This window comes from Cyclopterus lumpus, chromosome 2 (genome assembly GCF_009769545.1).
Source record: "Cyclopterus lumpus isolate fCycLum1 chromosome 2, fCycLum1.pri, whole genome shotgun sequence".
In the NCBI taxonomy this organism is placed as follows: Eukaryota; Metazoa; Chordata; class Actinopteri; order Perciformes; family Cyclopteridae; genus Cyclopterus; species Cyclopterus lumpus.
This window is the reverse complement of record NC_046967.1, coordinates 6982139-7008540: the sequence shown is the minus strand read 5'-3', so window position 1 is coordinate 7008540 and position 26402 is coordinate 6982139. Positions and strand designations below refer to the sequence as shown.

The following is a 26402-nucleotide window of genomic DNA, read 5'->3' as shown; positions in this document are numbered from 1 at the left end:
AAATAGTTATGCGTTTTGGGCAATGTGTTTATTTGCTTTCTTGAGAGTTCGATGAGAACATTGATACCACTCTCATGTCTGTATGCTAACTATGAAGCTACAGCCAGGAGGAGGCGGTTAGCGTAGCTTAGCGTAAACACTGGAAACAGAGGGAAACAGCTAGCCTGGCTCAGAATCCACCAACAAGCACCTCTAAAGCCAAGATGTATTCTTTTCAATGAATTAAACAAACAAGATTAAATTAATTGATTATTGAGATTTAGACATGAGGAAGTTCCCTTCAGAAAGAGCTAAACTAGCATTGATCTTCTCATCCAAGGCTCAACAAGTAAGTTCCCAGTTCTGCATAAAAAATGCATTTCCTCTGAAAGGATAATGCCACAATTTGGTATTTTACACTTTTTGTATTGAATTATTTCTCTCTCCTGATAGGTTCACATCTGCGATATGAAGAACCAAATGTGTGGGAAGATGAATGTCAGCGCCACTGCGTCTACATTTCTCGTCGTGGCCTGGAGACATAGGGACTTAAAGCTTTAACCAGGAGCACCGATGTTTCTAAATACAGCACGAGCAAGCACGGATAGACAGCCAGGTGGAGGTGGTGGCACGTGGGAAACATGACCAAAACCTAATATAGGTTTGTCATCCTCAAATGTCGAGAGGAGATGGTATATAGACCTTTTTATGGCTCTCACTATGTCATTAGTTAAGGCGTGAGCGCAGTAAATAGAGTGCTGACACAAGCAGGTGTATAGCTCTGAATGTGTGAGATGGAAATGTTTTGGTTTTATTTTTTTTTGCCAATGGATGAAATATTAATAGAAAAGTGCTGATTCCAGACAAGATCCGATGTGGCCTGACAGCGCGGCGATATAAGACCTCGAGTGACTCACGGCCCTGTCTTGAGGTCTCGAGGCTCCGCTGCACTGAGGAGTTCCACTCGCGGAGAAACCAGCCGCATGCTGTCCAGGAAAGAAATGTGTTTCATAGAAACAATTAGCGACTGATAACTGTGAGTTAATGAGTAATGGCAAGTGCATGCTTGAAACACAATTTCAGGGTAATAAACGATGAACTTTTTTTTTAAGGTGCAGCTTTAATGTCAGTCGAGCTGCATTTTAAACTCACTACAGAGCAGAGTGTTGAATTCTTCCTCAACTGGTCTTGATTCACTCGATGCTTTTCACCTCTAAATAACAACACTGGGGATGAAAGCCTGTGGTGAAGATTCCATTTGTTAGCTGCTATGGGATGCTGGTGCATATCAGTGTGTGCGTGTGTGTGTGCGGGTGTGTGCGTGCACGTGTGTATGTGTGTACATCCCACAGGGCTTCATCGAGGGTGGATGCTGCATTGCTGTTACAAATTATCCTGTGGGAGACACGCTGACAGCCAAGCTCTGCAGTTCCACATGCCTCCTCCCCACAGACCCACAGACACACACACACACACACACGCACACACGCACACACACACAGGGTAAACTCCCACTGCACATCCTGTCAGTTCAGAGAAAGTGCCAATCAGCTCGTCCGAGTCAGCTATAAAGCGACACGTCCACGCCAGCAAAATGCACTTTTGGTGTCCTTGTCCTTCACAACTTCAGACATCAAATATTACTGCTCTTGCCAGGACAATTCAATTTTTTTTTTTTACTTTATTGATCAGGAAGGGGCGTGGGGGATTTTTTTTGCTGAGCATGTGGGCCGTTTCGCTGCAGTTTCCTCTCCTGGGAACTTTGCAGTACAAACACACTTGGTATTTTATTGTGGACATTGTTGAGAGGTTAGCCAAGGTAAAGTTGTTCGAGTATCGGGGAACTTAAGCAAAAGGGTTATTAAAGCACTTTCCCCGCCCAGGATGTTATAGTTTACACTGGAGCCTGTACACTGACATGATGTCATCATGAGCAATCAGCTGGCACACCTGGTATTAATTAGCTGCTGTTTCCCAACACCTCTCTCTGCTCCTTATGATAGTTTTACAGTAAAACCGAAGGCTTGAAACAACCAATATGTATTTTTTAGTAGGACAGTACCATTATCATAAAGTTGAAATCTATAAATATCAACAAATGTAACGTTAAGTCTTGAGTAACTTATTTTTTATCTCAGAAAAGTGTTATATTTAGCATTTTATAGCAAGCTAGGGCACAAATAACAATATGGGAGGCAAGTTAACTTTATACAAACTTTGAATACTACAATCAAGTATGCTACTTAATGAGGCCAACTTGCAGTGTAAGAAGAGCTGTACTGCTGTTATCAAATCCTTGGTCGTGTTAACTTGCTGCCATCTTGTGGTGAAACATGGAAAAACACGGCTCTTTTTAATATCAGATTTATAGCACCGGTTGTGTGTCATTTAAAATATAATATCGTATCAATCTAGCACAATTCACGCAGAAAATGCTAGGTGTTTAATCCCTCTTAATTAAACCCATTGTCCCTTACATCCCACTAAAATGGACTTTGATGTAACTGTTACGCAAACTGCGCATGACTTGTTTTTGTCCCTTATCGCTTCCCATCGTTGTTTTTGTGACGGAGAAAGAGTCCATGGTGAAATTGCGGACGTGCAAGTTGACAGGTAAGAACAACGTGTACTTTTCAAGCTGTAATCCATATCGACACGTCTATATTTGTCATGTTTCTTCATTACGTTGTCGGCTGTTTGTGTGCGGTGCTCGGATCAAGTTAGGGAATGTACAATACCGCCCAAAAAGGGAGAGTGTAAGTAAGTTAAGCCAGCTGACCTGCGTGTTAGCAAACAGCTCGCTAACGGTAGTAGCTAACTAGTTAGTTGGCTCTTTAGTTAACGTTGAACCCGACGATGTGTGTCCGTTACAAGTCAAACGTTACTTGTGAAGCAAGTGTACGACCAACTCGCTGCCCCGTAAAAAGGTTGCATCATGTCAGCTAGCATGTGTGTTATAACTAACTGGCTGGCTTAAGTTAGCCAGCTGAAGCTTTTTATTTATTTTTGTACACACGTTTTGAGTTGTCCTCCGTTGCACTAATTGTTGTTGTTGTTTTTAATCCAACAGGTTACAGTCAGAGGAAGACTGACACGAACCACGATGTCCAGTAGTGTAAGTTACATAACTGGCCGGTAGTGACGTCAGCCCACTGTACCTCCTTGTGTGAAGTGTCCGCAGACTTAATTTTAAAATACAGGCAATTTTTCAAGATGTTGCTTATCGTACAAATGACATGCGATACAAGTGATACCTGTTTCTTATGTGGGCATTCTTGATATGCTTCCAGCTGTTAACATGTCTTTGTTCCTATACAGGTGCTGTGTGGTCGAGGCAGGCTGGTCCTATGTAAGACGGCCGGCCGTCAAGCATTAGCTGCCCTCCGTGTCGGCAGAACCAGAATCTTCTCTACTGCGAGCTCAGATGAGCCTTACATCGCTGTATCACACACAGACTCTGGTGAGTCAAATTAATAATAATACATTTTATTTGTATATCGCTTTACAACGTACTCAAGGCACAAGTAAAAGGATTCCATTTTAGTTTTCTTTGTGCATGCAGAGAGAGACTCCAGCGTGTCAAACACAGCCAAGTTTTTTTTTTTAACAAAAATGTTTAAAGACGGACTCGTATCTTTGTCACGTCCCCTCCAGGCCCCAGGACCGTGTGGCCTGACGAGAACATGGGACCATTCGGACCTCAAGACCAGCGCTTTCAGTTACCAGGTAACGCTGGGTTCGACTGTCACCTGGAGGGCATGGAGGACCAGAAGAGGACTCCAGTCCACAGGTCGGTGCCGGATGTACTGACGGCCCCGAGCTGCACAGAGAGACACCATTTCATACTGGCCCAGTTTGTTAACGAGTTCCAAGTAAGTTTTTGAATATTTTTTGTTTTAATGTGCAGCTGGGGCTCTGTTTTTTTTATTTTTATGTATTTTCATTTGTGAATTTGACAACCTGGGGGCGACTTAACATTCTCTTGTACCTAGTGTACGTGTAAGGGTCATTTAACAATACATTTTTAACCATGTAACGAGAGAACATTTGGGTAGATTCTTCACTTGCAAGGTATCTCATTATCAATTGCAACACATGATATAAACAACTACTCTAAACAGTTTTGTACGCTGCATTTAGCCAAATCTTCCTCTTGAGTATAATTTCCAAATAAATAAGTGATTTCCAGGTTCCAAAGCTGCTTTGTCAATGTGTATTTGTGTGTTTATCAGGGAAACCTGGGAACTATAGACACCAGAGTCCATAAAGCTGAGCAGTACTTTACTCAGACAGAGACAGACTGCTCCATAAGTTCCTGCCCTGAGCTGCTAAGGAAAGGTAAGGGACCGTTATTTGGCATGAACTAGCCTTATACAGTGACTCCTCATAACCTGAAGTAACGCAACTCTTTGTGTGTGTGCGTCACAGATCTTGAGCTCATGTTCCCCTCAGCGCCCACCACTTCCATCACAGTTGTGACGGTCACGCAGAGTAACGGTCTGTGTGAGGAGGCAGCAGAGCAGGACAAAGACCAGCTGCTGAGCAAAGCGAGTCCCGAGATTATTGTATCACGATAAGTTAAGAGATGTGATGTTGAAACGGCTCCATGACGTGCTTTATTCTCCTCACTGCAGTTTGTGAGCGGAGCAAAGGAAATGTGCTTCGCTCTGTGGACTGCAGGCTACTGGGCCGACTTCATTGACCCGACAACAGGAGCAGCTGTGAGTTGTCCCGTTTCCAGTGGGGATTTCTTGCGTTAACGGTGAACCGTTCTCCCTGTTTACATCACCTCTTGTTTCCCCTCACAGTTCTTTGCATCTCCGTCAAGTCAAACGAAACTGCGGACAGAGGAGGAACTAAGAGACCTGGGCTTCCACATCGAAGTGTCGGGCTCGTGCACAATTATCCGCCACATCCTGAGAGGAACGCCTCAGTTTGTGGGGACCGTTTTCACCAATGCACCCGCTCACAGTTCTGCCATCGCGAGACTACAAGGACTTTCAAATGTGCTCGCTGATGAGGAATAGGCTTTTGAAAAAATATATATATATTTCCCAGAGCCAAATCCAAACAAGGCGTCTTATTTATGTTTTGAAGGAGTTTGGATCGCGTTGGTGCACGGCTGCATCAGTGGAAAGTTGTGCAAAGTTTGTCGTACTGTAACAAGGACTTGACTGAGACTCTAATGTAGACTCCGGTGCTGGTCAACCTGGCTCAACCTGCACCACATCAGCACGAACTCGGAGGCTGTCTGAAGAGTAGACAATGTTACCACTTCAGAGGATGACATCACCTGTGTTTTATGATAATAGAGCCATGGATTTGAAATGGAAATGCAGATATCGGGTCAAAACCTTTTCCTACAAACATGTACAGTGTTGTTTTGTTTCCTCTTATCTGTTGCACAGAATCTAAAGAAGCGTGGACGCTGTTTGAGTTGAATCACTCCAGCTGTGACGTTCACAACTGCTGAGCCAATAAAGTGACTTTTCCTCAGGCTGCTGTGACACGATTTCCTGTGTGCTCCTTCACACATGTGTTTACCAAATGAATCGACTCATTCTAGTACACGGAGGACTGAATTATGCAGGTTGATATTTTAATTTTCATAAAGAAGAGTTGCATATATATATATATATATATATATATATATATATATATATATATATATATATATATATATATATATATATATATATGATGAAAGGCAGTGGTGGAAGAAGTATTGAGATGTTTCACTTCAGTAAGTAAAGATGATTTTGACTACTTTACGTAGTTTCACCTACCTGTATAATAATGTATTAGTTTACATTTAGTTAAATTACAGTACCTCAAAATTGTACTTGAGCTGAGCACGTCAGTAAATGTATTTTCCACCACTGTCCAAATGAAGATCCAGTCAAGCCGATGTTGCAAGAGAAACATTTTTCGCCCATCCCTTGTCGCAAATGGTTACCATATGTTGCTCAACATGTCAGTGGGGAGAATATTAATTTAAGCACCTCCATCAAGGACACTCATTGAATGGACATTGACAGGAGGCATCAAGAAAGAGGCCGGACCAATGGGGCAAAAGCCAGAATGAAGGAGGCAGGGCCATTTGGGAAGGAGGCCAGGTCCAGGCCAGGGGCTGGATGCAGGAAGCATGGGCAAGGACCCCGGACCAGCTTCAGACTCAGCCAGGTCCAATGGACCCTATGAGATGTGAAGTCACAAAGACTCCGGGGAGGAAGTAGAGTTAGTAAGGTGCAATGGAGAGATGTAACCTTGTCCATAAGAGAGAGAAGAAGAGAGAGGAGCTCAGTGTATCCTAAAATGTCCCCCAGCAGCCTATGAGCCTATAGCAGCATAGTTCAGCTTGTGTGTGTGTGTGTGTGTGTGTAAATGGAAACAGTGGTGTTTATTTGTCCCCACCTATTGGTTGATTAGTTTTACTGCAGAGAGGCTGACTCCTTTACCTTCGACTTGATAATCGCTGTGATCCAGAGAAAGCATCCCATCAGAGCCATTGGTTAGTTTAATTTGACATTTATCAGCGAGACACTCAGACTCTCTGTTTGGGCTCACCAAGATGACTGCCTTTATGCCATTTAACATCAGTCCCCATGTTGTATGTAGTCCTATGACGTACAACAAATGTGTGTGTGTAGGTATGCACTACCCGTTCTGTACCATGGAATGTGTTTGTATTTATTTATTTTTTCTGTCAATCTTTTTCTTTTTTGATGGTCATTTATTGTTGATTCTGATTAATATCTTGAAACTCAATCGCACAAAAAAAAAAACTGATTTCCCCAGCAATTTAATATCGATAACCTCAGAAAATACACACTTACATGGCGACATTAATACTGTTAGAATTTATATATGTTATAATAAATTAACAACAACAAAAAAAGCTTCTGTGACTTTCGGAATGTTTTGTGAAACATCTGCAGTTCTAATATCGGCTATATACTGAACATGAGATTGGGAAATACATTTGTCTTTGTTCTTCCGCTTTTAGAAAACGTTTTAGTCACACAGAAAAGTGTCCTTATGTTGTGTATGCACACAGATGCCGAGTTTCCCTCTCAAAAGTGTCCAGCTGTAGAGATGACCATGACCATGACCATGATGTAGTAGCTCAGCGGCGCAGGAAGGAACCTCCTGCCGGAGCTGGCCAGAGGAGAAGTCGAGGAGAAGATGGAGCTGCTGGCGTTCCTCGGCACCACCACGTTACAGATGTTCCCCTCGCAGCAGGACGAGCACATCTGGTGGGCGACACTCAGAAGGTTGAGGAGACGTCCTCCTGATTCCGTACAACATTCTTACCTCTTCTCCGAGACACGAGAGTCCACCTCCACGTACCTGATGGCCGCTATCGGGGACGTCATCGCAGCCGGGAAGCAGACAGTCTTCCAGGGCCACGCAGCGCTTGGTCACAGACACACTGGCGCCGTGGTTATCCATCACGTGGAGCGCGCTACAGTATCTGGCATCTGGAAGAAGACAAGATACGCCTTCACTTCAGGATGAACGACAAGCAACTCTTGTCTTTGTGGACCTACGTTTTACATTTAGCTTATATTGACCTTTTGGACAGTAAACATCTGGCGCCCAGCGGTTACACTCATAGTTGTCTGCGGCATCTTCACACGTGAAGCACTTGAAGCCGCCAGGATGAGGTGTAGCTGTGGAGGACACACACACACACACACACACACACCAGTACTCTTGAGTTTGTGCCGTCTGATCACGGCATTCAGGATTATATTATTTATTAATGCAGGGTTTCACTGTTCAATTTATGCACAATTTAAATACTAATTAAACCGAGCACCTCCCCCACACCGGCTCTTGACAGAAAGGCCTGAAACGGAGCCGACACACTCAGTCAGCCGGTCGAATGGCACCGGCGTTAAAGGCTTCGCTGCAGGAAGTCTCTGTTAACAGTAATGGATAGACGGACCGAAGAGGACAAAGAAGCCCTCACTGGAGAACAAAAGAACGGCCCTTCTGGAGAAAGAGGGCGGCTATCGGGAGGGGAAGTTAGACAGAATCATCACCGCTCTCATTGGGTCACGGAAGCTGGTTCTGTTGATCTTCACCTGCAACTCGACTTGGATTCACGATTGTTTTCTGTTGAAGCTGCTGAATATATATTTACTGTACATCGTTTGCTCTTGAGCGTACCAAGTCTAGGGGCAACCTCTGGGTCTGAAAGGTCAAGCCGCAGCGGAGGTGCCTTAACTCTGCATTCTTTCTAATGGCCAGCAGAGGGCGACTCCTTTAAAAAGAAGTCTATGAGAATAAATCTATTATATAAACTATTATTTACAGTTTTTGTACTCTCGTGCTTTGTTTTTTGTTTTACTCAGAACTAATGGAATAGTATATTCAACTTGTTATTATACAAAATGTAAATGATGTCTTACTTAGAGATATTGACTTATTAAGTCCACATTCTGAGATGGTCAGTCTGAGAAAGAGGACCAAAAACTCTTATGGGCCTCCATAATAAACATCTGCAAAAACAAACAAACAACGGATCAGAGCGTCTCCTCACTTTGAAGCATGCAGTTTTGGTCCTCTGCCACTAGAGGTCAGCGTTGTACCATCTACAAACACGTATCCTCTGACGGGTCAGACTCATAGTATTTGCAATGCTGTGCCTTTGGGTACCAGCTGGAGCTTTATGTCCAAAAATATGATCTGGAACTTTTTATTATTATAAGTGGGGAGTCAAGATTGGACCAAAAACGTCAGAAATCTATTCAACAACCATATCGGAAAAAGAAAATCGGTTATATGAGCACATGCTTTTTTCCTCAGTGTGTCTACTCTCATTAAACTCTTAATCAGTATAATAAGGGGTAGAAAAGTTGACGTGTGGAGCTGCGATAATTGATTTTCGCCACTTTGGTGCACAATAACTCCTCAGTAAACTTGAGAATAGAAAATCTGAACATAAACATTATAAAGTTGATCTTGTGAATAACTGTGGTAGCAGACAGTAGTCTGTTTACATTCATAGCAAGGTTTAAATAACCACACAGCCTCCAGATCTAGTTGTGATTTTGCACATTTACCCTAGATTAATAGGAATGTTTGGCCACAGTGTGTAGGCAAACATTCCTATTAATCTAGGGTAAATGTGCAAAATCACCAATGTCCATGCAAAATGAGAATGTGTCTTTATGTAATGATCCCGTAGCTACAAAATATCATTACACCAATGCATTAACACAGTGTTCTTTCTCTTTTTTTGTCAGACAGAATACGTTAGGGCGGGGCTACCTTGTGATCGACAGGCTTTGTGCCTGTTTTACGCTAGCCAAAATTAGCATCCCAATTATTATCACCGTTAACGTCAAGGGGTTAAGTTCTTACATATCAGATTTGTCTTTCAGACAATATCTCTGAATAATCATCCGTTTACTTAAAGTGCTCTGACACAAAAATGTGACTTGTTTTGCTTTCCCATTGGCCAGAATCATATCTGTACATGGTAATCAGCAGGGACAGCTGTAGTTCTCACAGGACAAAGCTCACAGAGACACAACAGTTCAGAGTGTGGCCTAATGCTCCTACTTGAGGGATGCAGCCGGATGATGTCCGTGATGGAGAAGTCCCGTGACTGGACCGTTTTCAGCCAATCAGCAGCGTTGGTCATGAGCAGCATCCAGGCCACCGTTGGCCAGGCCTCCATCATTGGCCCAAAGTTCCTTCATGCACTTTGCTTTGGCACTTTGAAACCCTGAGGGAGAGAAGGCCTTCAGATAAAGCCCCAAGAGCAGCACCGCCATACATTTTAAAAGCATATACATATTTTAAGAAAGATGTGTCTGAGTCATAATTTTGTAGCTTTAGTAAACGTATAACGTGAGAAGCTAACATCTATTAATTAGTCTGCAAAAGTGATCAGCTGTTTGTGCTGCGCACGCTGTGAGCTCACTTCATTATTCAAAATGTCAAAAGGAACCCCACCAGTCTGCAGACAAAGAACAGGAAGACATCTATTATAGCTATTAACACTTCTGAGTTATGTTTCAATTACAAGCCCCCTTTTGCCTTCTGGGGATTTAGCCATTAGTCCTTGCTTGCCAGATGCTTATTTTCAATCAATGCATGCGATGGGTCATTGATTGATAAAGCCGAGTCTGCATGTGTATTGTCTCGTACTCTGACACCTTTGAACTGATCACAACAGCAGGAAAAGACTCATTCAGACCATCTTCTGAACCGGTTCCTTGGCTCAACAGATTCAAGAACATTTGCTAGCTAATGCATCGCTACCAGAAATGTAAATACCTCCCCAACATGCACATGATTTAGTGGCATCTAGCGGTGAGGTTGCAGATTACAGCTCTCTAGTTTCAGTTGATAATAGTTATACATATTATATTACATTTCTGGCGATGAATCCCCTTCAATCCTGCACGCTGTTCCTTTAACAGGGGGCATTCCTGTTTAAAAGATGTGAGAGACGATATCTGAGTGGCCTTGGATTATAAAGATTTAATGCAGCATGTTTTTTCTATGCAAGAAAAATGTCTCTCTTAATTGAAATGTAATAAACATCTTTTTATCTATGGGCTTTGGTACGCGTTGACTTTCACTGGAGAAAACACAGGCTACGTTTATATGTGGTGATTCCTTAAGTGACATCCAATAGTAATCAGTTACATTCCAAGAGGGACGCTCTCCAACAAATGCTCTTCTTCAGATTCACTGAGACGTCAATCAGTGAATTAAACACCAGATGACCTGGTTTTGCCCCTGATCCCAGATCCGTTGTGTGAGATTGACGTTGAGCTCAGATGCCTCAGACTCCATTTTTATCCCCAGGCCTAACTGGCTGTGTGGTTGTAAATGCTTGTTTTCTTAACATTATGCATGCCCCAATAACATGATCCTTGTCTCTGCTGCAGACTGAAAAACCATACTGGACTATGCGGGACACGGCACACTCTCAAGGCTCTGCTTGATCAGATTGAGTACTATGATTACTGTAATAAGTGGATATTTGCAGGACAGCATGATAGCATTTAAAATGATTAATCAACCAAATGCTTCAATTCATAATGATTTTTAAAGAAGAAATTGTAGATTTGAACCAGTTCTAGCTTCTCAAATGAAAAGACTTTCTGGTTTTCACTGTGTTTTATAATATTAAACTTAATATTTGGGGATTTTGCACCATTGCTTCAACAAAACAAGACATTTCGATAAGTGACAGACACTTCAGAGACTAAATGATTCATGGATTTAATGAGAAATTAAGCAACCCAGCATTTGAGGCACAATATATGTATAAAAGATTTCGTACATTTGTTTCGTGACTTGTGTGAATGGATTTCGAAATTGCAGTATTGAGACAATGTCTTGTATTCCAGCCAAATGCAGAAGTTGAGACCTGTGAACGCATCCTAATCAAACCGTTAATACTTGATAGAATTCAGGGAAGTCTTTCAATCCACGGGCTTCCTCCTCAGAGCCCCGCCGCTGTATACTGTATTTACATGTCATGTATAGCTCATAATGATATTCTGTAAACTGAAAAGGAAACTTCAGACGTCAGCTCTCCAGCGTTGAGCTGCCTGAGAGATGCTGGGCCTGGAGCAAAATTTGGAGTGCTTGGAGGGATTAGGGTCTCCCTGTTACAACTGGAGAGGGTTTATATCTCTCGACGTTCAATCAGCACCGACCAGCTCCTTCAGCGCTGAAAGAATCTGAAGGAGGACCGGTTCTAAATCTTTCTGTCACCCCTGACAACGGAGGATGAAGTGTGCAGATTGTGTAAAAGTTGAGCTGAGACGTTGCCTTCCATAAAGTGGTTCTGTGCTGTACTTTAGTGTCACATTCTGTTCTTTTATCCACAAAGAAGAATAATTAGGTTTTTACGTGCTGTCTGACTTGCAACCCTGCCTGTGACCTATTCATACCAGAGATAAGATGGGGCTGTCTGCCAAGTACAGACGTTGTAAATCATCATCAGAAGTTCAGGAGTTAAGCTGGGTTTTCTGTAAATATAATACTATAATAATAATATATATATATACATACATGTATATTTATATGTATATATATATTTATTTATATTTATATATATATATATATATATATATATATATATATATATATATATATATTTCCAAGAAAAGGAAATAACTGTTTCTCACAAACTATTCACACCTTCAGTCCTTCTATGCTGCATTCAGGTGCTGTCAGAGAAAACAAACTTATGGCTGCAGCACGGACGAATGACCCCAAACATTGTAAATATAACTGGGGAAGCCGTAAAACCCATTTTTATAATCATAAAGTAATCTAGGCTTACATTAATTAATAAAACATTTTAAAATAAAGAAACATGTGAACCATGATGAAGGGTAATAGCTTTGAGTCGGTCATGCGTGTCAGAGGAATACAACATGTCAGGCCACCAGGGTTGCCTTTGAGGTTCAGCCGATATCCAGCAGCTCAGTTCTCCCGAGCAGACACACACGGCCGGGGCTTAACTCCCGTCAGACGGCCGCTCATGTGCTCCCCTTCCACACTGAACTCGGTCAGACATCACTGCACCGGAGAAATTCCAGCGATCGTCGCTGATTGCTGCTGATTGACACTTCAGTGTTGACTGGAACGCCTCGGTATGATTGTGGGTAAAGTTCAGCCTCCCAGTCACATAATGCACAGCCTACTGGCAAAACTACAGTATTCAAATACTCTGTTACAACAGTCCTGAGTTTAAAGAAGTAAAAGTATGCATCAAACGGTGCTGGAAGTATCAAAACTGCAGCAGATGTGTGTGTTATATCTCAGTGTTATATCATTGTTACACTTGTTTTCCCCTTCAATTATTGATAATCGTTAATTCCATAAAACGTCCCAGGACAAAATAATCCCCCAGAAATATGTAGTTAAGAATGATTATATGAGAAAAAAGCATGAAAATCTTCTCATATTTCCAAATAGTTGCCAATCATTTTTGTTCCAATCGACCAATCGATTTATTATTTCAGCTGTATACTATTATTATTATTATTATATATTATTGGATTTCTATTACTGACGTGCAAGCAGTATTTTGATGTAGTAGGTGGCGGTGAAGCTATGGTAAGTATGTTATACTATCAGGTAGTTTATTAAACAGCAGTTGTTTTTTATGCAATATCTGAATCTTCAAGATAGCTGTTGTTGTCAATTAAGTAAAATGTAGCCGCAATATTTCCCTTTGAATTGTCGTGTCAGTAGGCTGTACAGCAAATGGAAATAACAAAAAAACAATATTTAAAATCCTGAATAAACACACAGAATCTTAATGGGGAACAATTCATAATCCTCAATTCTGAAATTAGCGCGATGGGTGACATTTACACTGCGCATGAACAGTGACTTGATCAGTCCATAATACTTCATAATACTTCATAATACAACTTACCCGCTTCCCCGATGAGTCCGCGACGGACCTGCAGATGGAAATCAGAGAAACTACTGCGCTGCTCAGAGGAGCCGAGGGAGGAGGGTGCTGCGACGTCACTTCTACGTCACTATATAGATGTATTTATCCAGTGGTGTCATCATTTAACAAAGTACTTTTTTCCTAGTACGGTACTTGAGATACATTCTGATGACTACTTTTTACTCCATTTATCTGATCTAAACGTTTCACAATAACATTTTCCACACAAAAGCATATGACCGTCAACATGTTATGTATTTTAAGATTTAAACTATCCAACATATAACGTTCTTGGAATTAGCTCAACCTATAGCGCTGATAATGCATCAGTATTAATTATCAACACACATCATATACAGTAATATAGCACTCACAATGAATGTTTAATGATCACAGATGTAATTAAGACAAAGATGTTTCAGATATGTACAATTAATGCTTCAGGGTTGTGCTCAGGCTCAAAAGAGATCAAACAGCAAGTTTTCTCTGAAATGAGCATGCATTATTTCTGTAGGCTAATTACAACAAACTGTTTGCTTATTTATATTCCCTGAGTGAAAAGCATGTGGACAGACTCATATAGACTCCTCAGCAACAGGCAGGAGCCCTCTGACCGGTCTGGACACAGGATCCCTGACCGGAGAGCAATGAATACGATAACAGCCTAGACAGAAGAAATATGCTCACAGATGTGCCATAATATCTGTACAGATGGCCAGTGCATAATGGGAATAGCTTTCAGCAAGCACGCCCTAAGCTTGCACATTGCTCAAATGACAAAAAGGGATCATTCAAAACATGTTCATGTTGGAAAGAATGCTTGGGAGCTTTAAAGGGGGCCATATCATGCTCATTTTAGGATAATATTTGTATTTTGGGTTTCTACAAGAACACGTCTACATGCCTTAATGTTGAAAAACCACATATTTTGTTCCATACTGTCTGTCTGAATACACCTGTTGTCCACCCTCCAGGCTCTTTTATGTAGACCAATACATTACCATATAAGAATATATATGAATCTTACTAATGTTAATTTAGTTGACTAATCAATAAGTCCATCCACAGAACATTAATCCGCAATATATCAATTACTTCTGTCACTCATAATTTTTCATGTGAGGATTTGCTGCATTTGTTCTGTTTGTCTATAACTGTTATATAACAGCCCTGTTTTGATTCATTCAGTGTGTTGAAGTTGATGATGCGCACAGGTGGAATGGGGGGGGGGGGGGGGTCACAAAAAGTCCAGTTGGTGCCCACATGTTCTACGCCCCTGAACGGCTCCAAATAGCAAAATGCGCGCGCAGGCACCGCCATCTTTGAATATCAGGAGGTGTGCACCATCAACACTGGCCCGCGAGCCTTCTCCTCAAAGTTAGTTTAATTCAGACAACGTCTCACAAACTACTTTATCCGAGTATGGCGAACCGAAATATGCAACAAGCGACTGCGCTGAGCAACAGTTCCCCTCAACCGCCGAGAAGCGGGACCGAGTCCCCGGCGCAGTCTCCGGCGAACAAAGACAGTCCAGCGCCGCCGACGCAGCAGCAGTCACCCGCGGCCGAACAAGCGGAGGGAGCCGGGGAAGGGGTCGAAGAGGGCCGGGCTGAAATGACTTTGGATATCACGAGCTTTCGGAAGCCCGGGGAGAAGACGTTCACCCAGCGCTCGCGCCTTTTCATCGGGAACCTCCCGTTGGACCTACCGGAAGAGGAGTTCAAGAACATGTTCGTTAAATACGGGAAGATCAGCGAGGTTTTCATCAACAGAGACCGGGGCTTCGGCTTTATTCGCCTGGTAAATTGCGTGTATTGGTTTTAAACTGTGGCGGTGTGTCTGGTTGTGTGTTGGTTTGACTTTCTTGCACTAAGCTGGAGCTGTAACCTAGTTACGTGTTTAATACGCGGACCGAAAGAGGAGCTAGTAGCTGCTATGTTAGCATTAGCACAAAGTGCTGGTTGACCCCATTCATATCGAACCTCTTACATTTAACATTTATATTTGTGTGTGTTCCAAAACGACACTTCACGTTAGGTTATTACTCATCATTTGAATGTTCACCTGTCTGTCATAGTTGATGCTTCGCCACCTTATTTGGACACGTGACACATTTTCATTGGTAGTTATAGAACATGCAGTGGTGCAAGCACAGCTTTTGGACTGGTAATTGGCTATAAGTGAAGATAACAATTGTAATGAAATTCATTCTGCTGCCCTTATGAATGCCAGAGTCTCCCTCACTGTGGTATCCTCATCCTTTCCTCTTCATATCTTGTGTCCTACAGGAAACCCGCATGCTGGCAGAGATTGCCAAAGCTGAGCTGGATGGGACTGTTTTAAATAATCGACCAATCAGGGTCAGCTTTGCAACACATACTGCTGCCCTCACTGTGCGCAACCTGTTGCCCGCAGTAACAAATGAGCTGCTGGAAGAGGTATGCTTTAAAAAATCTCAGATTCTACAGGATTGGGATGTTTGACAAATCTACTTCTGTGTCTCGCTGCTCTATAAAATGTCCCTATTTTATCTGAAATGTCTAAAAAACACCCTCTACCATCAGGCGTTTTCTCAGTTCGGGCCGGTGGAACGGGCCATTGTCGTGACAGATGACCGCGGTCGCCCCACTGGGCGAGGCATTGTGGAGTTTGCAAACAAAGCAGCTGCACGCAAGGCTCTGGAGCGCTGCGCGGAGGGAGCACTGCTGCTGACCACGTAAGAGCGCGGGTGGTGATTCAGAGTTGAAGTTTTTTGGGGGTTGTTTTGTTGTGAAATGAAGGGCGAGTTTCTCTCTACTCATCCACTGAAATCGTAGATTTGTAGAAGACATCGCTGACCCATCGCTTTAATATGACCGGTTTAATTCACTGTTGTTCCCCTTTCTTCAGCACGCCTTGTCCGACCATCGTGGAGCCCTCGGAGCACTTTGATAATGAAGATGGACTGCCTGAAAAATTGTTGCAGAAGTCTGCAGCGTACTATAAGTAAGTCAAGAGATGATTTGTTGTGATCTTCTCGTTAAGATGTGCTTGAGATTGTTCATTTGTTTAGTACCTTTTGAACTCCAATGCTTATTCTGTCTCTTGGTCTGAGGTCTCGGTCTGGAGTTGTAGAGTTCCTTTTGCATTTATCTTCTTTTCCCCCAGGGAACGAGAGCAGATGCCCCATTTTGCTCAGCCGGGGACATTTGATTTTGAGTATTCGTCCCGGTGGAAAGCTCTTCATGAGATGGAGAAACAGCAAAAGGAGCAGGTGGACAAGAACATCAGGGAGGCCAAAGAGAAACTGGAGGCTGAGTTGGAGTCGGCCAAACACGAACATCAGCTCATGTTAATGAGACAAGGTGGGGGCTTCTGTGAATGTTGCACTGTGTCACTTTGCTGTACAAACTAGTCCAGCATAACTTAAAAGTTGAAAATAAGCCTTTTAGTCAACAAAATAAGCCTTTTATTCAACAGACTCCACGTTGTGTTTGCTGTCACGCGCTCCTGACACCAGTCACATTTGGAAACACAATTGCACTCTGACATGCTCCACACTGCCCTCCTCCCACCCCCATTTAGCTGCATTTTTGAGGTGGTACATGCCAGCTCTAGTGGGATGCTCTACATAGTGGGATGATGCCTCGACTAAGATTGAGAGGATGAAAGGAGGTGGTGGATTATGTCGCCTGAACTGGACTCCGTCTCACTAATCTTGACTGCCTCCCTTCTTCCAGATCTCATGAGACGTCAAGAGGAGCTGAGGAGACTGGAGGAGCTCCGCAACCAGGAGCTGCAGAGAAGAAAGCAGATAGAGATGAGGTGCATTTCCTCTCTTGAGCAAACCATTAGGTCAAGAGAGTCCAACAGTTTTATTTGAATTGTGTTTTATTTGACTATTTCCTATCTTTACTCTCTGGCTGTAGGCACGAGGAGGAGATGAGGAGGAGAGAGGAGGAGATGATGAGACACAGAGAACAAGAGGACATGAGACGACACCCAGATGGCTTCAAACCAAACTACCTGGACAACGTGAGTACAGCTGCAATGCATACAAGCAGTCAAACACACAACAGCTTGTCTAGTTACACACACACACACACACACACACACACACACACGCAGTCAAGAACTACAGTTATCAAGGAGTTAAAGGGTTGTCTGGTTAATAATTTAATATTCTGCCAATGCATACGTAACTTTTCTATCTATTTTGAACATCAACTTACTTGTTCTTACACCGTTCTTTTTAATTCAAACTTACAAATCCTAAAGTAGAAATACACGTGTAGTATCTTGATCTACTAAATATCCTAGTATTTTTGTATCATAGTGTGAAATAGATGTCAACAGCTTTTACAGTGTACATACTAAACCTCATAAGCAGTATTGTCTGTAGTTCACAGCCCAGTTTTTGGTTAGCAGCCAGCCTCTTTCTTTACTTTGAGCAGAATCTCGACTGAATTGTGTTGCTGTGCAGGGATTTCTTATTTTCTCATAGTTTTGCTGCAGCTTTCAGTGACGTATACAGAGACAACATTTTCATATTCATAACGGCTCTTCTGTATTTTGATAGTTGCACTCCGGCTGCAATGGTAACACATTGTGTCCCATGGGATCGGACAAATACACACTCTCATTCAGGTGTACTGCTTATTTATTAATAATGTATATTATCAATAAATTAATTATTAATTTAAATGATTCAATCATAAGTACATACTTCACATTGTTACTGGCCTTCTTTAGGCCTCCTCTCCTGATCCTTCTCTCTGAACTGCATGCTGAACCCATTTGTTGTTTTTCACACCACTGTTTGCAGGTTTTGCTTTTGTTTCCTTTCTCTGCACAAATAAAACGAATAATCAAAGATCAGTGATTAGCTGTGGAACAATACATTTATGCATTTTGGTAAAGCAGCTTATCACTCAACATTTTTGTGAGCGGTCTCTTTTTTTTCTATTCTATAAATGTCTTTTTCTAAGTTGATGTAGCTGCACTTTTATAGAGGAGCTCTAGTTTCCTGTAAGATTGAAGAATATGTATTCCTCATTATTTTCCTAGATTAACATCTATGGTATTGCATTTCAAAAGTACAGCTGTAGATTGTTTAGCTCTGTTGCATTGACAGCTTTACCTGTTAATTCTGATGAGTAATCGACACGATTTAAAACGACAGGAATTGGTTGGATTTATGAATAGCAACAACCAGCCCGACAGATATGCAGAACATAAGGAAACATAATCGATAGAGCTTTGCATAAGTGGAGGAGAGTAGAAAATATAGTTTTGCTCTCAAGTGGATTTGCGGCGACTAAAAAGCTGTGATGTAATTTATTCTATGAAGAACAAAGTTTGTGTGAATTCTAGGTGCCTTAACTTTCAGTATGAGTGTCTGTTGGTGTGATATGTTGTTTATTTCTATGTTATAACTTTTCTCTTCAAATCCTTTTTGCTCCGTTTAGAGGTCCCGTTGGAGTCTGCAATCTTTACATGCACCTAACACTCTGAACTCTAGAAGCATCCGTCCAATTCACACCGACTCATTTACGGTCGCCATCGAAATCAAAATATTCTCTCAGATCGAAACACCAAAGATTAGTTTTATCAATGAACACACACAGTCTGGGATGAGCATTGTGTCATACAGTTGGTGTGTATTGACATATTTTCAAAACTTTTCAAATGAGTACAGGCATACACTTCTCAAACAGCAATAATGTAAAGACTCCACACTGGCTCCCTTGGCCGTTTTGTAAAATATGAACTTTAATTTAAAGGTGTTTATTTGTATTTATTTTTAAACACATTTACTTATGTTTTTTGTTTGCTGGAAGGAAAATTGTGAGTGACTCCCAGAATATGAATGTTACCTGCTGCCATCTAGTGAATATATGAGCTGCAGCTCAGGCGTCTGAAGCTGTCATGTCATAGTTTAGTGGAACAATGATAACGGGTTTTATCATACTTTGAGCACATAACTACTAGTTGTTTATAGTTTCAACATATTGACCATTTAACAGGTAAGTATTTTTAAAGATTGCAAATGTTGCTCTTCACAATATTTGCAGTAATTTAACGTATTGTTCCAAATTTCATAAAGTGCTGTATGTGTGGGACCAATTCTGCTGTTGCCGTATAGTTTTGGCAAAACAAATTGAAAATTGCTTAACTGGCAATGGGCTACTGATATGATCTTGATGTCTATATTTTCTACTGTCACCTTAAAGGGAGCTGCTGGTCGACCGCTGCCTCGATCGGTTGGTTTGTGTTAATGTGTGACTAACTCCCCTTTTTAAAGTCACACAGTAACACAAACTAATGGATCCCGGGTCCTGAGGTGACCTGCACCTGCATTTCACCACTGACTCGTGATGAAATGTGTACATACAGTTTATTAACCCATTGTAGTGAGTTTATAATTTCCTTTTAAAAGATATTATTTGGTCATTGACGTCCACTTGGCTTCAGTGAGTTGGATCGAGTCTTGTGGAGATGTTTCATTGGAATATTTTCATTAAAAATGTTATTCCTAAAGCAGACTCAATCCAGGTCAGGGAAATCTGTTACTTTAGACTTTTAAGATTGTGTGAAATGGAGAGAGGATTGCGTATTCGTTTTTATGTGAATGAAATGTATCCATAACTGTTTATTGTGAGGGTGTGTGTGTGTGTGAATGTGTGAATGAATGAACGGTTGATGGAGTACCTTTTTTGTTTTTGTGTGTTTGAACCCTGACACACCAAGCTGACAGGCGTCACTCGCTCTGAGGTCCAACTCTATTCGCTGTTGAATGTCGAATCTACTTTAGAAGCAGTCGCCAAGGTAGTACCATTTAACATACTAGTTTAAGACGAGTAGGCCTGTGTTTATAAGAGGGATAGGCACCATTAAATCCGCTGCAGCATCGACTCTCCTGAGCTCCTCAAAGTAAACCTACACAGCACAGAGGGAAGTCTGCTAACGGCCGTGCTTGATTCCGCAAAGGAAACTAAACTAAACTGGTATTTGCGTGTGTTCAAGTGCAGTTTATAGATCCCTCATCTATAAACTGCACTTGAACACTTTGCTGTTGCTAATTTCCAAAGTCACCATGGTGTGTCAGGAGCCTGTGAACGGGCGAATGTTGTGAAGGTTTTATCACATAACTTTTGATTTGGGTTTAGAGGCTGACATATGCTTTAAACCCCAAAGAAATGTCTGAAGACCATTTTTTTAATGAAATACTTGCACACCTCCAGATCATTAGCTTTGATTATAAGCCTCAACTTGCAAATGATATTTGCACTGTGATTGCATAAAGCTGGTCTGTGACCAGTAAACCTACAGACCAGCTGGAGGGTGGAGACTGTTTCTGCCTTGATAAAGATAGATGAGCTGGACCTTAAGTTCACCTTTCCCATCAGCCATAAATAATAATTATTACATTCCTTAAGAGCCACGGGCAATTTCTATCATCCGTTTTGTGTAGGAAAATTATTACTTTGACAGTGAGTGTTGGACGATAGCCCATCCGCTAAAGATTTGTTCTTTTAGTCGAGTTTTGTTCTGAAGGCTCTTCTTCACTTCTTCCAGAGAGAACAGGAAATGAGAGTGGGTGAGCTGGGCCCTCGTGGAGCCATTAATATGGGAGGTACGGGCATGATTGTGTAAAGACTGGTTGATACAAAGAACAGATCAAGTGATGATGATGACTGCCTTTTTAATGTAATTAAGAGCTTTTATTGGTCTTGCATCCCATGTGGCTCTTTTTCATCTGTTTAGATTTTTTTTAATGACTTAAGGTTTACTTTGTATAATTTGACTCCTTTCTGGGTGTAAAATGGAGTCACATGCGATGCAATGCAAAGGAGAAACCATACTACACCACATGACAGCATAATGTCTGTACTAACGGAATATACAGTGTACTGAATGAGGTTGTTTGTTGGGCGGGGTTTCATAGATTGAGAAATCTTTAGTCCCTGAGCTCTCATCCTCAGGTATATGCAGATTTTAAATGAAATTATTTGACATTTATGAGCCGAAGTGGCCCTTTTTAAGTAAATTATTATGGTACATTTTCCAAAAAGCTCCAAAGGGCCGAAGCACTTATTTAGCACTTCCAAAAAAAAAAAAAGTGAATCATGGCTGGAAATAATTGAAGACAAACGTCTGATTTCCATCATGAATAAAAACATCTGACGTAAATGTTGATCTGCCGGATGAGAGGCCGGGGACCGAGGTTGAAGTCTAATGTGGGACAGATTGTTAGAGGTTTATGGTGGTATTCACCACACAACGATCATAACCTAGGATTGCACATCATCTATAGGAACAGCTGCCGTGTTCCACGTTTATGGTTGCACAAATTACCGTAACATCCAGGTTTTGGTGTCTGGGGGTCAGCTATTGTCTTTTAAGACTGTTCTGTCTTCTGCTGGCGTGTGTTCACACCGTCTCATCAAACTATATGAAAAACATTCTGGAAATATAACATTTTTGTTTGTGTCATGTAGCAATGTGATCGGATGTTTTTCCGGCGCCTCGTGGACATTTAAGCCTCACGCTTATTTATTTAGCAATTATGTTCACTCAGCCAAGCACAAAATAGATTTAGCAATATTTCAATTTAAAATGTCCATTAATGCCATTAAGTCATTTTGAAAGTTGTTATTAAATGGTAACATCCAACAGTGTACAGACCCCTTTATTGGCTGATTTCATATTATTAGTGTTAATGTTGGATATTATTTAGGAGAAACTGCCAGAAAGGTGCATTTGCAGCCATTCTGCCAACAATCTGCAGACATCTCTGTAGTTTTTTGAGATGTGGACGGTGTGGAATTTTCTATCCCCCTTTCTTTTTTTTTCGCTGCTCGTAATTGCAGTTAAAAATGATATGTGGTATCAGCACTTTAAGATGTTTTGTCTCACTTGTCCATGCAGTGGACGGTTCACATCAGTCATCATGCTGCAACCAGGCGGCAAACTCCAGTTCTGAAAAGTGTGTCCAATGCTGAAGTGCCTTAAACGTGCATTATCTCTAATGGCCACCAGGGGGCGACTCCTCTGGTCCCCAGAAGTCTTTGGGGAAATGACTACTCTGATTTATTCCCTCAGTAAACATGGTCGACATGAGTTTATGGTCTCAATCTCTATTTTCAAGTCTTTATTAATACAGCATGATGTTCGTTGAGTAAATTTAGAGCTTTAGGGCGGGGCTACTGTGATTGACAGGTCTCTACCACAGCGTCGCCCCTCTGCAATCCAAATATGGTTGACTTCGTTCACTTGTTGCAAAAAACAAAAGTCTCAGCTTGCAACATGTTGGGATGGTGCAGTCAAATGGCCGATTGTACTTTTAACAGTGTTAATATCATTATTTTTTTGCACTGAACTCTATTTGTAGATCAGTATGATATCACTCTGCTATTCGTGTGATTGAGCCTGTGGCGTCTGTGCTGGTCTGTCTGCTCTTCGAAATGGTACAGCGTTGTTTACTAACCGCTCTGTGAGCTCCATGACGAAGATGATGTGCAATCCAAGGTGTAATTAGCAAAAGATGTGTTGACACTCAGCCTCAAAGTTGAATTGTCAAAGTTAAAGCCTCTCATTATCAATAACAAACCGTATCTGTGAAATGTGACTTAATACCTACATAATATATCATAAGTTGTCTACTTTAAATTACCGTTGGTTTTTGGTGGTATTGGTGACATATATTTTTATATATCTACATATAAATAACAAAACGGACTGTTGCTTAATGCTACAACTGTTTGTCAAGGTCTGTCTTCAACCTGATGAATGTATACAGTTAAAGTGTACTGTTGAGTTAAAGTTGTTTCTAAATGCGAGTCCTCACCGGCTGACAGAATCACATTCGCTGCCGACCAAAAGCCAACGTTAACGTTGAAGTCATTGAGGTAGTTGTAGCGCGTTGGGGACTTCACACCCACCCACCCGATCACAAACCAATGCTCCGTTGTTTTGCGTGTAGATGGCTTTAACCAGGGCTCTCCAGGGCCCGGTGGTAACCAAGGTCAAATGATGGGCATGAGTGGAAGGGGAGGAGCCATTGGCCCAGAGGGAACGGCAAATATGGGGACACCATTGATGTCAGAGAATGGAGCCATGGTAATGTATCAGGAAAACCAGATGACGCTTATTATCCCTTGATTAGTCTATCAACATTTCTTTAATAGACTACAAGAACAAAGCCCAATAAGTGTCAGTCAAACTTTGTTTACAAAATAATTAATCCTTTTATCCTTTTAAGTCAGCTTTATTTTGAATCGGGGAGGGGAAAAAAGACCTTAAAATGTCTTTTAAACTGTGGACTTAACTAATAGTCCCTTTCCTCTCTTTCTTTGTTGGCTTGGTTCCCCTCTTTTTACTCTCGGATGGCCACACTCGGATCAAACCTGGACTGATGAACATTGAAACTGCTTTTCTGGATACATTGGGTTTGTCTCTGACGCTCAAACGTGCTCCCGTTTATGCACTCCTTTTTAATTTTTTAATTTAATTTTTTATAATGCTGGCTCCTTGGTACCTCAGCGAAAAGATAGATACTCGCAGGGTGCCCCAATGGGGGGGCGACCAGAAGTTGAGTCCCCAAAGCAGCAGCCGCCGCAGCTGCAGCAGCTGCCGCAGCAACAGCAGCAGCAGCAACAACAACAACAACAACAACAGCAGCCGCAGCAGCAGCAGCAGCAGCAACCGCAACCGCCGCCATTGGGCCCTCAAGCTGGGAGGGGGAGTCCAGTAGGGGGAGTCTTTGACGGGCCAAACAATAAGCGGCGCAGATATTAACTCGTCTCATGGAGACGTGGATCTTTATTTCTTCCCCGTCCGATCATCTCTCGTTATGTTTTACGTCGCCCTGTGAGTTTTGTATTTTCCTGTAACTCAAGATGGGACGAGGAGCGTTTTAATTTGTGATCGATTACATGAAACTGCAGGAGAATGCTTTGGGTCGACTCTTATTTGCAATGTTCATACACTATTTTTCCCTGCTGCACATTTGAGTGCAAACATGTTTGCAGTTGACGACTGCTTTGATGTTGGATACACTTCACGGAGCCGCTGTGTGGGATTGTTAAAGAGGAGTTAGATTGCACAAAGAAAAGAATACTGTTGCTGGCAGTTGGTAGTACTTTGTGGTCATCCCTTCAAACATACTGTTCCTCTAATTAGATATTCAATCTTAAAGTGAGTGAATGTTTCTGCCTGCTCCGCTGTGTTGTGTATTTGATGGTTAAGAGAAATAAAATATTGTAGGAATTCCTGTCTCTTTGTGATTTAAAAGAATTGTCATTTTCTCCATAAACATCACTCTTCTTCTTTTTTTTTTTGTGCCGTTTTTTGTTTGCAAGTTGTGTCTTTTGTAGTCACAGGCCAGTTGTAACCAAACACCCATTAAAGAAACCAGCGGTGTGTTTCTCGGGACTCGTTCCTGCAGCGCTCCATTTGACAGGGTGTCAAAATGATGCACTTCCTGTCAACGAGCCAGAGAGCTGAACGGGCTTCGTGGCAATTTTATGGCTTACAGGTCAAATGGTGCCGTTGTCATATAATGAAATATCCCCACGAGGTGTCACGGATTCTAAAGAATAGTTGTATAACCGGTAATTACATTTTATTTTCCTCTTGTGTCCCCCCCGTGTTGCAAAACACTTCTACACACTCAACTTGAAGTGTATATTTATGTGTGCTTCAGGTGGACGTGACCAATAACGTTGTCAGTAATTGAGATAAATCCCTGCTTATGCGTCGCCATAACAACATGACCCAGTTATACCACAGTTCCAGACGGGCTGAGGAAGGAAACATCTGTGTGATGTTTATAAGTGTATGTATGTGACGTGTTTAAGTTATCATATTTGTCATATTTGGTATTTCTGTGTGAGTCACCAAAGCCGGGTCACCTCGTGATCACTTAAAGGCTCTCAATTTATTTGGACTCCCATTAGCATGTATTTGATATTGATATTTGATAAGTCGAAAGCTGTGATGTTTGTGGACAGAAGCAGGAAGTGCCATCTAGCCGATATGAAATAAGAAATCTAAGAAAAGGGCAACTTTGCATCATCCAGGTTTGGAAATCATATCTTTGTTTACATCAGGCATTCTGTAATTTCATACATTTTGTTTTCATAATTCGGAGACTGGAAACTATACCGTTTAATGTATCTCATTGATGAGCTAATAACTGGTCTTTTCATCAGTTATTGCTCCGATAGTTACATTTTTTGCCTTTTTCCTGTTTGATTGTTTAAATACTGTCGGAAGTTTTTCTTTCTATAATTCACGCACACATTTCTACCTGAAATACCAGGTTTGTGAAAAGTCCATTTTTGTTGTGTGCTCGTTGTTACAGAATATTTGGTTTAAATATGTTTTTGTTGTTTTTCGTCTCTTATAGATCCGTTTTGTTTCCTGCCTCACGTGAAGAAACGGGTAAACACACACACACACGGTGTTTACAACTCTACATATCCATTGTATGATGATTTAGATGTAATATTTTTTTGAAAAGCACCGCCTGGCAATGCAGATGAAATATAAATGAACATCAGTAAGTATGTATCACTTTTACACATATGTAAATCTATAAGAGACAATTGAAGAACGGTGATTGTTTTAATTTTGTGTGGATAAATCCAATATATTTTTAGCTCTTCGGGGCTTCGTTTGAACTGTATATAATATTTGTAGCGCTCGTAGAATCGTTACCGTGCGTTCAAAAACACAAATGCATAACAAGGAAGGCTCCAGGGTGGATGTGGAGGACATTTATACAACATCGTTCTTTACTTGCATGGATTACTTTCAATTTGACAAAGTTGTGTTTTTTCTTCTTCATTGTATTATATCCACATTAAATAAAGGTGATTTCTGAAAGCCTTTGATTTTGATCTTTTTTCAATAGTTGGTCAATGATGGACTGTTGGTTTTTCATGATATTTTGTGATTTATCGAAATTATCATATTCCCAAAATACATCTGA

General features: G+C 41.5%; 3 protein-coding genes across 4 annotated transcripts; 2 read left to right on the top strand and 1 right to left on the bottom strand.

Annotated features, from left to right (window-relative positions):
• Positions 1-2500: 2500 nt before the first annotated feature.
• On the top strand, positions 2501-5484 carry mmadhca (metabolism of cobalamin associated Da). Of its 2 annotated transcripts, none has more exons than XM_034555284.1 (8): positions 2501-2592; positions 3050-3094; positions 3298-3439; positions 3634-3851; positions 4212-4317; positions 4408-4526; positions 4614-4700; positions 4788-5484. In XM_034555284.1, the coding sequence occupies exons 2-8, from the start codon at positions 3083-3085 to the stop codon at positions 5004-5006; spliced, it is 903 nt and encodes a 300-aa protein (XP_034411175.1). In that variant the 5' UTR covers positions 2501-2592; positions 3050-3082; the 3' UTR covers positions 5007-5484. The 2 variants fall into 2 exon arrangements, with proteins under 2 accessions (XP_034411175.1, XP_034411184.1); XM_034555293.1 differs by lacking the exon at positions 2501-2592 and adding an exon at positions 2599-2735.
• Positions 5485-7052: 1568 nt separating this feature from the next.
• Positions 7053-9673, bottom strand: lypd6 (LY6/PLAUR domain containing 6). The gene is made up of 4 exons (XM_034546754.1): positions 9553-9673; positions 7554-7652; positions 7330-7460; positions 7053-7232 (listed from the first exon to the last, which is right to left on the bottom strand). The coding sequence occupies exons 1-4, from the start codon at positions 9671-9673 to the stop codon at positions 7053-7055; spliced, it is 531 nt and encodes a 176-aa protein (XP_034402645.1).
• A 4974-nt stretch (positions 9674-14647) lies between these two features.
• Positions 14648-24676, top strand: pspc1 (paraspeckle component 1). The gene is made up of 10 exons (XM_034547330.1): positions 14648-15226; positions 15715-15864; positions 15991-16142; positions 16316-16411; positions 16574-16770; positions 17146-17230; positions 17335-17440; positions 20984-21041; positions 23391-23527; positions 23951-24676. Exons 1-10 carry the CDS (start codon positions 14849-14851, stop codon positions 24203-24205), a joined length of 1614 nt encoding a protein of 537 aa, XP_034403221.1. The 5' UTR covers positions 14648-14848; the 3' UTR covers positions 24206-24676.
• The last annotated feature ends 1726 nt before the right edge of the window (positions 24677-26402 follow it).

Coding starts and splice junctions, on each gene's coding strand:
- lypd6 (XM_034546754.1), bottom strand. CDS start 9,673: ATGATGGAGGCCTGGCCAACGGTGGCCTGGATGCTGCTCATGACCAAC. Junction 7,653..9,552: donor CATCCGGCTGCATCCCTCAA/GTAGGAGCATTA, acceptor TGTCCTCCACAG/CTACACCTCATCCTGGCGGC. Junction 7,461..7,553: donor AGATGTTTACTGTCCAAAAG/GTCAATATAAGC, acceptor GTCTTCTTCCAG/ATGCCAGATACTGTAGCGCG.
- pspc1 (XM_034547330.1), top strand. CDS start 14,849: ATGGCGAACCGAAATATGCAACAAGCGACTGCGCTGAGCAACAGTTCC. Junction 16,412..16,573: donor AAGTCTGCAGCGTACTATAA/GTAAGTCAAGAG, acceptor CTTTTCCCCCAG/GGAACGAGAGCAGATGCCCC. Junction 17,441..20,983: donor AACCAAACTACCTGGACAAC/GTGAGTACAGCT, acceptor CACTTCTTCCAG/AGAGAACAGGAAATGAGAGT.
- mmadhca (XM_034555284.1), top strand. Junction 3,852..4,211: donor AGTTTGTTAACGAGTTCCAA/GTAAGTTTTTGA, acceptor TGTGTTTATCAG/GGAAACCTGGGAACTATAGA. Junction 4,318..4,407: donor CCCTGAGCTGCTAAGGAAAG/GTAAGGGACCGT, acceptor TGTGCGTCACAG/ATCTTGAGCTCATGTTCCCC.